The sequence below is a fragment of the Erythrolamprus reginae genome, chromosome 2, assembly GCF_031021105.1.
Source record: "Erythrolamprus reginae isolate rEryReg1 chromosome 2, rEryReg1.hap1, whole genome shotgun sequence".
NCBI classification, from domain to species: Eukaryota; Metazoa; Chordata; class Lepidosauria; order Squamata; family Dipsadidae; genus Erythrolamprus; species Erythrolamprus reginae.
The window spans coordinates 14,990,687-15,001,718 of record NC_091951.1 but is presented as its reverse complement, the minus strand read 5'-3'; the positions used below and the strand labels follow the sequence as shown (position 1 = coordinate 15,001,718).

The window sequence follows — 11,032 nt, the reverse complement described above, 5'->3', positions numbered from 1 at the left end:
AAAAATTGGATATACACCATTATTTGTAGAACTACTAATTTTCATCAGTCCAGTAAAAGGTTGCAGAATAATTCACTCATTAAAGTAGAACAATCATAAATGGAAGAGAATTTTTGATGAATGACCCAGAAGAGTCATTCTAAAAACAAGTTATTCCTATAAAAATCAGGCATACTGTAGAATATCAGTGAGAGGTTATAACAATATGGAAATGAGCTGGCAGGTGAAACTACAACAATCACTACTTTCAACTAAACTCAGTATTCAAGTCATGAATTTAGCATTTTTATGATGATGTTGATGATGATTATTATTATTATTAGTAGTAGTAGTAGTAGTAGTATTAGTATTACTATTAGTATTAGTATTAGTATTATTAATTAGATTTGTATGCCACCCCTCTCCGTAGACTCGTGGCGGCATACAATTTAACAGGGAGAGGGAAATAATGTGGACTTCTTTCATGTTTTATTTGCCTCGCATTTGGATTTGAACCTCTTCCAGAAAACAAGGCAAAAGAAAGAGGCTGTGGCAATCAAAAGGATGCAAGAAATTAGTCAGGTCATGCAATATAAGACTAAGTAAAATAAGAAGAAAAAAAGAGTATTAGAACTCGTGGCGGCATACAATTTAACAGGGAGAGGGAAATAATGTGGACTTCTTTCATGTTTTATTTGCCTCGCATTTGGATTTGAACCTCTTCCAGAAAACAAGGCAAAAGAAAGAGGCTGTGGCAATCAAAAGGATGCAAGAAATTAGTCAGGTCATGCAATATAAGACTAAGTAAAATAAGAAGAAAAAAAGAGTATTAGAACTGCAAATGAAGGGAATGAAACTGCATCACAGTGAATGACTTACAACCGAATCTGAATAGAAGGAACCATGTTGAAGAGTAATGTTGCTGGTGCTATTGCTGATGCAGAAACAAGTATACCAATGAGAAGATCTCCTGGGCTATAATAGCTCCATGGCTTTCCTCCATCTTGGAGGTCCAAATTCAGTGGGCACTTCATTCTTGACTTCCCAGAGAATGGCTGGGACATTAGCAGCAACAGAAGCAGCATCAGGAAATCCATTATTCATGGAGATGAGTGTCTTCTTCCCATTTCTAAAGAAGAATTGGAAGGATTATAAGCATTCTCCAGGATGTAGCATCCAGTGGCTTTCCTGATTCAAAACCCTCAATCCATCTGGGAGAGAGAGAAAGTACATTCAAGAGGACAATTCCTGTCTGTCCCATAATTTGAGCCACAAATAGCATAACCTGTGGTCTTTATCCTTTTTAATGCAAATTTCCTTCCATGTTGCTTTAGTCTGATGTTTACATCCAAAGCAGTCACTGGAGAAATACAGTAGGAGAAGAGATCTCAAGGCTGGTATAATATTAATAACAGTGAGAATAAACTTCTCCTCTTGGGACCCAGAACTTCTTCCATGGAAGGAAGGGTAGCTGGAGAAAAGCATATTTGTGAGAATTCACATATACACCCCTTGAGGCAGTGTTCTATTGTGGACTTTGTCCAGGGGTGGGTTCCTATTTAACTCACTGCCGGTTCCCTTCCTCATGCCCACGTGAGTGTACCTTGTGGGCGCGGGTGCACTATTCATGTGTAGATGATGATGATGATGATGATGATAGTTAACAACAACAACACACCCTTTTGGCAAAAAAAGGGTTCACCATCATTGGAATAGAACATTGTAACCAAATTAAATTGTTAATGGTTATTATAAGAGAAATCATTGAAGAGTGCTCCTTGGCTTCATTTTCTCAGCCAGTCTGACAAACACTGCATCACACTGCCCTTTATTTATTTATTTATTTATTTGTTTGTTTGTTTATTTATTTTATTATTTAGATTTGTATGCTCCATTAAATATTTTAGAGCATTCTAAGAAAATTAACTGAATGGAAGATACAGATGATTAGTCTAATTTGGTTAGGAAGCGTTAGATATTCTGGGATTTATTCAGTGGTATGGGGCACACACAGGGTTCAACATTATCCGTGCAAGTTAAGCTGGCATTCCTTGTGGTTTGAGTCTATTGCTATCCAGAAAAAAAAGTTTTGTTCTCCTGACTTCAAAGCTTATGGCAGTCCTCTTTAAAAGCATTATCAGATAACCATACCTCAAAAATGTGTTCAGGAATTACAGTGGTGATATCTTCCTATTCATTGCCTCAAAAATCTTTCTATCAAAGAGCATTCTTTGTTGTGCTTTTTTTATTATGTTTTTGATATTAGATGACCATTTTAGGTCTTGAGGTATGACAGAACCTAGAAATCTCTACTGTTGATACTGTGTTGTCTAGTGTTGTGAGAGGTGATAGGATGGGAGGGTTTCTCCTAAAGTCTACCACCATTTCTATGGTTTTGAGTGTGTTCAGTTCTAGATTGTTCTGGTCGCACCATGAGGCTAGTTGTCCAACCTCCCATCTATATACGGTTTCATCATTGTCTCAAATGAGACCAATCACTGTTGTATCATCTTAGATTTATATACTACTCCACAATGTTTTACAGTACCTTCTGAATGGTTTACAGAGTCAGCATATTGCCCCCAACAATCTGGTTCTTCATTTTATTGACTTCAAAAGGATGGAAGGCTAAGTCAACCTTGAGCTGAGGGGTTTTATTTTAAGGAAAGATACGCTTGGGTAATAAAACATCTGCCAAAATAAACCCCACAACCCAACCAGGCTCAGAGAGCACCAAGAACCTAATATCTCAACCCTGAACTATAGGGACTGAACCAACAAGGACTGAGTTACCCTACATAAGGCTGCTGACTGGTTATCAGCAGACACAATGAGAGTGGAATAATATTGCTGCTTCACTACCATTATCATCATGAGATAATCTCAAATGTGGGCTCTTACATGTTTGACTAGATTACATTAGAGTTTTCCTTCAATGCTCTCAAGATGTCCTTTAGGTGTTCCATCTTTTGAACTTTGTCTATAAATCGAAGTACATGCAAGGATTAGCACAGGGTAATCCAAGGACCAATCCACCTGCCCTTATATGAATAAGAAGATCCAGTGAAAGCAACCTTGTTAGGCATCAATATGGCATACAAATGCAACAGCTGGGATCCAGAGCCACAAAATATCTGGTAGCCAGGCACTGAGAAGCCAAGGGCCATACAATAGGACAACTTTTGAATAGCACATCAGATGTCACCAAGTATGACCCATATTCAACCAGTTATGATCAGGTTAGTTCTATCTATTTGGTCAGCTTCCCTCTCTCAATCAAACCCCCAGTTAACAGTAGTCGAACCTTGAGGTGAGACAGTAGGACAGGGACAGTAGGCGCAAAAGTGCACTTATGCACACCCCCTTATAGACCTCTTAGAAAAGGGGAGAAGTCAATTGTAGATAATATAAAGTTGAAGATTTTGGGGCTGGGGGAAGCAACAACAGGTAATGAGTTCCAGACAGTGACCACTCTATTGCTGAAATTGTAATTTCTGCAATCAAGTTTGGAGCTATTTACATTTATTTATTTAGTTAGTTAGTTAGTTAGTTAGTTAGTTAGTTAGTTAGTTAGTCCAATACATAATACACATTGAAGAGAATAGATATGTAATAATACAAACAAAGAAAAGAATAGAAGAAAAATATAAAAGTATAGGTGAACATATTTGAAAGGAAGAAAAGATAAATGAGATAAGGAGAGACAATTGGACAGGGGACGTAAGGCACACTGGTGCACTTATGCACGCCCCTTAATTCAGTTTGTATCTACTACATGCTCTTGTGTTGTTGTTGTTAAAGGTGAATTAGTCACTGACAAGGAGTACATTATGATGTATGATTTTAAGAACAGTTAATTCAGTTAATTCAATTCCGAGACGACATAGTTGTAAATTTTCTAGATGTAGTATTTGAAGTCTGGAGGAGTAAGGTAATTTATTACATGAGGAGGAGGGAAGGACTCTTCTTGTAAAGTATTTCTGGACTCTTTCAATTGTATTAATGTCTGATATGCAGTGTGGATTCCACACAGATGAGCTGTATTCTAGAAGAGGTCTGGCGAATATTTTGTATGCTCTGGTTAATAAATCAGTGTTTCTAGAGAAGAAGCTACTTAAGATTAGATTTACAATTCTTAATGCTTTTTTGGCAATGCCGTTACAGTGGGCTCTAGCACTTAGGTCATTGGAAATGAGTACTTCAAGGTCTTTGACTGAGTGAGGGTCCTCTGTGAGTTTAGTTTTACCAAGTATGTATTTAGTATTCAGATTCTTTTTACCAATGTGTAGGACGGAGCATTCGTTGGAAGAGATTTGAAGTTGCCAGTTGTTAGACCATTCAGCTACATGGTCAAGGTCCTTTTGAAGGGTAGAAGTATTGTCAGAGGCATTAAATAGTTTAACATCATCAGCAAAGAGAACACAATTGCTTGTGATATTGTCACAGAGATTATTTATGTGGAGTATAAAGAGAGTAGGTCCTAAAACACTGCCTTGTGGGACACCACTGTTACCTGGAGCAGGATTAGATATGGCATTACCTATTTTGACCACTTGTTGTCTGTTGGACAGGAAGCTGAAATACAAACTTCTACAGAGGTCCAGAGGTGCCATAGGATTTTAGTTTCAGAAGAAGTTTGTCATGAACTACTGAGTCAAAGGCTTTGCAAAAGTCTATATAGATTGCATCTATTGATCTACCCTGATCAAGTTGGGTAGTTCATATGTTTTTACAGTATAAGAGTTGCAGATTGCAGGATAATTTTTTTCCTGAAACCGAATTGTTTGTTGGAAAGTAGGCCGGCTTCTGCACTGGCTGGAGGAGTTGGGAGTGAGAGGCACCGTTCTGCAGTGGTTCTCCTTCTACCTCTCTGGTCAGTCACAGTCAGAGTTAGCAGATGGCCAGAGGTCAACTCCTTTCCATCCTATGTCCATTCAGTGGAGCAGTGGAGCTAATGTGCTGGTGTCTGGAGGCTGTCAGGGTCTGGGCGGGTGCTAATAGGTTCAGACTCAACCTCGACAAGACAGAGTGGCTGTCAGTTTTGCCTCCCAGGGACAATACCAATTGTCCATTCATTACCCTGAGGGGGGGAATCTTTGCCCCCCTCAGAGAGGGTTTGCAAATTGGGCATCCTCCTTGATCCACAACTGAGCTTAGAAGACCATCTCTCAGCTGTGGTGAGGGGGGCATTCGGACGGGTACACCTTGTATGCCAGTTGTGGCCCTATCTGGACAGGGAATCACTTCTCACAGTCACTCATGCCCTTATCACCTTGAGGTTCGATTACTGCAATGCTCTCTACATGGGGTTGCCTTTGAAGACTGTTTGGAGACTACAAATTGTGCAAAATGCAGCTGTGTGAGCTATAGTGGGACTGCCAACATCTGCCCACATTTCAACATCACTCCGTGAGCTGCACTGGTTACCAATTGGTCTCCAGGCCCAATTCAAAGTGCTGGCTATGGCCTACAAAGCGCTACATGGCTTAGGGCCAGATTATCTTTGGGACTATTTTCTGCCTCTTATATCCCAGTGGCCAGTTAGGTCCCACAGAGTCAGCCTGCCCCAGGTCCCATTGGCCAGACAATGTCATCTGGTGGGGGGTGCAGGTGGTGGGCACGGCCCTCTGGAATGAATTCCCTCCAGAGATACATACCACCCCCTCCCTCTTGGTCTTTCGTAAAGCGTTAAAAACCTACCTTTCCCATTGGGGCTGTCTCCAGCAAATACAAGATATGATTGGATTGGATGAATGTGTGTGAGTGTACATGGGGTGTTTAAAAATGTTTTAGTAAATTTTCATATTTTATAGTTATTAGATTTAATATATAATGTTGTACGCCGCCCTCGAGAAGGGCGGCATAGAAATCAAATAAATAAAAAAATAAACAAACAAATAAATAGATAGATAGATAGATAAATAGATAGATAAATGATAGATAGATAGACAGACAGACAGACAGACAGACAGACAGACAGACAGACAGACAGATAGATAGATAGATAGATAGATAGATAATAGGTTGACTCCTTCTTCTTTGTGGCAACCCTTGAGATATTGGAACACTGCTATCATGTTTCATCTAATCCTTCTTTTCATTAAACTATACATACCAAGTTTCTGCAACCATTCTTCATATGTTTTAGCCTCCAGTCCCCTAATCATCTTTGTTGCTCTTGTCTGCACTCTTTCCCAAGTCTCAGCATACCTTTTACATCGTGGTGACTAAAACTGAATACCATATTCCAAGTATGGCCTTACCAAGGTATTATATAGTGGTATTAACACTTCATGTAATTTTGATTCTATCCCTCGGTGAATGCACCCTAGAATTGTGTTGGCTTTTTGACCAGGTGCTGCACACTGTTGGCTCATATTTAAATAGTTGTACACTAGGACTCCAAGATCCCTCTCACAGTTACTACTGTTGAGCAAGGTACCACATATACTGTACCTGTGCATTTTGTTTTTCTTGCCTAAATGTAGAATCTTACCTTTTTCACCATTGAATTTCATTTTGTTTGCCTGATAGCGCCCTATGTTCAAGTCTGTCAAGATCTTTCTGTATCTTGAGCCTATCTTCTGGAGAGTTGGCTATTCCTGCTTATTTGGTGTTTAGTTATTAATCTAATCTTGAATAGCTTCTTCTCTGGCAATATTACATTAATATTACACTAATAATCAGAGCTTAGAAAACTTTTGCTAGACCAATTCTTGAATACAGCACACCTGTATAGCACCTTGGAATGGGACTTTTTGCCTCTTCTACTTCTCCGAGCCTGTTTAGTCCCCAGCCTTCTGCTCCCCCTGGCCCTTTCGCTGAATGGACTGAAAAGCACTTTCACCCTGGCCTTTTGGATGCAGGGGACACTTTCCTGTCAGCCAATCAGAGGATTTGTTCCTTTTCATTCCCTTCCATTCTGCCTGTGTGTGTGTGTCTAGAAGTAGTGTTTTTAGAAGAAGGAGCAGGAGTTTTTTATTTTAATTTGATTAGAAGTAAGGCAGAAATCGAAATAACAAATGAGCACAGTTTCCCTGTCTTTATCAAAAAAGTTTCTACTTCATGGAATCTTTTCTGATTCAGTAATTCTAAAACAAAATTACACCCCCTCCTTAAGAATCCCACCCTGTTCTTCATTCCTTGTGTTTTTTAGTAGAAGGACCAGGAGGGGGTAGCCTTTCTCTCTCCCTAGGTGCTCTCTCTCTCTGACTCACTCTTTCTCTCTCTCTCTGTGCTTTTTAGCATTAGATATTGTCTTAAGTATTTGTAAAAGATTGTATAAATTCATGTCAGGTGATTGCTAGCAGCTGGTTAAAGAGATATACATATAATAAACATTGGTTAAATCCTAAACAAATATACGCAAATGAAGAAGGAAGAATACTAATTATTGAGATTACAATGAATTTTTAAAAAGTAACATTAATCATAATATATGCACCTAACATTGAACAGAATTTTTTTTAAGGAACTATACAAAAAAAATCATAAAATTAGAGAAAGAAAATATTTGTATAGTGGGAGATTTTATAGTGGGAGCTGTATTGGATATTTAAAAAGACTATAAAGGTAAAGGGAAAATTAAAAATAGGAAAGGGTTGCCTTCATAATTCAAATGAATTCTGGCAAATGAATTTAAGCTAAAAGATATATGGAGAGAGAGAGACATTGGGAACAAGAAAAATACACATACTTCTCAAATCCCCATAAATCATGGTCCAGAGTTGATATGTTTTGGACAGATATAGAGTTAGAAAAGGATATAATAACAGTGGAAATTGAACCTAACATATGGGCAGATCACAATCCCATAACAGTAACAATTAAAGGAGAACAGAAAAAAATAAATAGATGGGCAATGAACTCAAAGGTAATAGAAGAAACAGAATATAAATAATTAATGGAAAATAATTAGCCTTTTTTTAAATAGTGAATTGGAATAATGATACCTCTATCCAGAATATATGGGATACAACAAAAGCATATATAACAGGATTAACAATAGCATATACAGTTAAGAAAAATAGGATTAGACGTGAACAAATGAAAGAGAATTGGAAAATAAAATGCGAAACGATCTCAATGATATGAGAACTAAAGAAGAAAAAGAATCACTTAAACACAAAATGAATTTGGTAATACAAGAAGAGATAGCTACCAAAATAAAAATAGCAAAACAAAATTGAAAAAGCCAATAAACCTGGTAGATGGTTAGCATATAAATTTAAAAAAGAAAAAGAAAAAAAATACATACAACAATTAGAAGATAAACTAGGAAATAGAAGATTTGAGATGGAGGAGAAGAAACAAATAATAACAGAATACTTTCAGGAATTATATAAAAGAGATGAAATAGAGAAACGAGATATACATGTATATTTAGACCAAGCTAACATTCCAGAAATATTGGAAATAAATAAAGACAGAATGGAAGAGGACATAACAATGATAGAATTAGAAAGAGCAATCAAAAAACAAAAAAATAATAAAACCCCTGGACCAGACGAGATTCCAGCTAAATTTTACAAAATAATGCAGGAATCTTTGAAAAAATTATTATTAGTAACATTCAACGAAGTCCTAAATAAAGGGAAAAATTCACAAACATGGGAAGAAGGATTAATTACTTTAATTCCTAAAGATCATAAGATGAAATACATGATTAAACAATATAGACCAATTTCATTATTAAATCATGATTATAAAATATTTGCCACAATAATTGCAGATCGTTAAAAAAATACAATTAATGAGATAACTCAACCTAATAAAAATGGCTTTCTCTCAAACAGAAACATTAGAAATAATACAAGAACTTTATTAAATATTATTGAGTACAACGAGGTATACTCGGGAAAACCAGTAGCCCTAACGTTCCTTGACGCAGAAAAGGCTTTTGATAATTTGAACCAGAACTTCTTTTTAAATCAATTGATAAAGATGAAACTTGGAGAAAAATTTATCAGAACGATTCAAACCAAAAATACTAAACAAACGGTCAAAATTATAGTCAACGGAGACAATACAGAAAATATAAATATTGAAAAAGGAGTTTGTCAGGGATGTCCATTATCCCCCTAGTATTTATTTTGGAAATAGAAATATTATTGATTCAAATACGATCCAACAATGATATTAAAGGTTTTGGGATTAAAAGACAGGAATATTAACTCTTAGCATTTGTGGATGATTTAGTATTCAATATTGAAGAACCATTAGAAACTGGATAAAGATTATTAGAAGAAATCAATAAAATTGGAAGAGTGGCAGATTTAAAGATAAATAAACAAAATACCAAAATAATTTCAAAAAAATTAACAAATAAAGAGAATCAAATATTGGAAGGAAAATAAGGAATTCAATAGAAAAAAAATTAAATACTTAGGTGTAAATTTAACAGTAAAATGCACAACAATCAAAGACGATAATTATTTGGAATTACTCAAAAAATGTAATTTGTAATGAGGAAGAAACACCGGATTAGCCACATCTAGCAATTATACTGGATAATGTCTTGCTAGGCCTTTTGTAATGTGTTGAGAGTGGAAATTCCTCTAACTCACATTTATACATTTCTTCTGGTCATAAGATACTCCTTTGTATTCAAGTCTGGCCTCAGAATGATAATGTAGCACTTGGGGATGAAGACACAGACCAGCAGACCAGCACTGGAGGCCAAGATGGAGAAGACCTGCACAGCCACCATGTATTTCCCCTTGGTGCTCAGGTAGGTGGGCAGGAAGGAGACCCAGACATTGCAGAAGACCAGCATGCTGAAGGTGATCAGCCTGGCTTCATTAAAGGCTCCAGGGAGATTCCTGGCCAGGAAAGCCACTGTGAAGCAGATGGAAGCCAGGAAGCCAGGAAGCCAGGGTGATGTAGAACATGAAAACAAATCCTTCATTGCATTGCAGGATGATTTCCCCAGGCTGGGAGTGAAAGTCTAAGTCACGGAATGGGGGAGAAATTCCCAACCAGATGCAGCAGATCATAATTTGGATACTAGAACAAGAAAGGAGAATGGAATTGGCCAAGCTCTTTCCCAACCATCTCTCTACTCGGTTTCCTGGTTTTGTGGCCAGGAAAGCCAGCACCACTGTGATGGTTTTGGCCAAGAGAGAAGAAACAGCAACTGAGAAGATTATGCTGAAAATTGTTTGACGGAGAAGGCAAGTGGCTTTCCTTGGTTGACCGATGAAGAGAAAAGGAGACAAGAAGCAAATCAGGAGGGAGACCAAGAGGATGTAAGAAAGGTTGCGGTTGTTGGCCCTGACAATGGGAGTTTCTCGGTATTTAATGAATATGATAAAAACAAGGCCTGTGGTTAGGAAAAAGAATAGGGCCAAAGAGATCAGAATAATCCCCATATGTTCTTCATAAGAAAGGAAGGATATCACTTTGGGGATACATTTGATTCTGTCTTCATTCGGATATTTTTCATCTGGACACTTGGTGCATTTTTCTGTATCTGAGTAAACAAAATGAAAGCAATTTTTTTTTAAAAAAAACCCTATACTTTCACCTTTCAAGAAATACTTTTCTGTGACAACATTTGTTACCAATAGCAGAAAGAAGGTAAGAAAAATATTATTATCTTAAAAAGAATCTCTTTATATTTTTAGTTTATGAAATTACAAGAAGTCCTGGAACCTGAAGGAAGAGAGACTGAGGGAACTGGGCATGGATAGCCTAGAGAAAAGGAGGGCCAGAGCGGACATGATAGCAGTCTACAAGTATACGAGGGGATGTCACAGAGAGGAGGGGGTCACTTTATTCTTCAGGGCACCAGAGGGCCGGACGAGGAACAATGGCTAGAAGCTGAGCAAGGAGAGATTCAACATGGAGATAAGGAGGAACTTCCTGACGGTCAGAGCGATGGAACAACCTACCAGCGGATGTTGTGAACTCTAACACGCTGGACATTTTAAAGAGAAGATTGAACTGCCACTTGACTGGTGTACTATAGGGTTCCTGCTTGGGCAGGGGGTTGAACTCGATGGCCGTCATGGTCCCTTTCAACTCTAACAATAAATAAACCTGCATGATTTAT

At 37.6% G+C, this 11,032-nt stretch overlaps 1 protein-coding gene across 1 annotated transcript in view; it reads right to left on the bottom strand.

The window, feature by feature from the left end:
- Positions 1 to 954: 954 nt before the first annotated feature.
- Positions 955 to 11,032, bottom strand: part of LOC139159162 (vomeronasal type-2 receptor 26-like) — a 30,780-nt gene continuing 20,702 nt past the window's right edge. Inside the window, exons 6-8 of the mRNA XM_070736515.1 lie at positions 10,872 to 11,003; positions 9,576 to 9,816; positions 955 to 1,108 (exon numbers count right to left, since the gene is read on the bottom strand). Of these exons, the coding sequence (XP_070592616.1) occupies positions 955 to 1,108; positions 9,576 to 9,816; positions 10,872 to 11,003 (527 nt within the window). The remainder of the gene's footprint in view (positions 1,109 to 9,575; positions 9,817 to 10,871; positions 11,004 to 11,032) is intronic.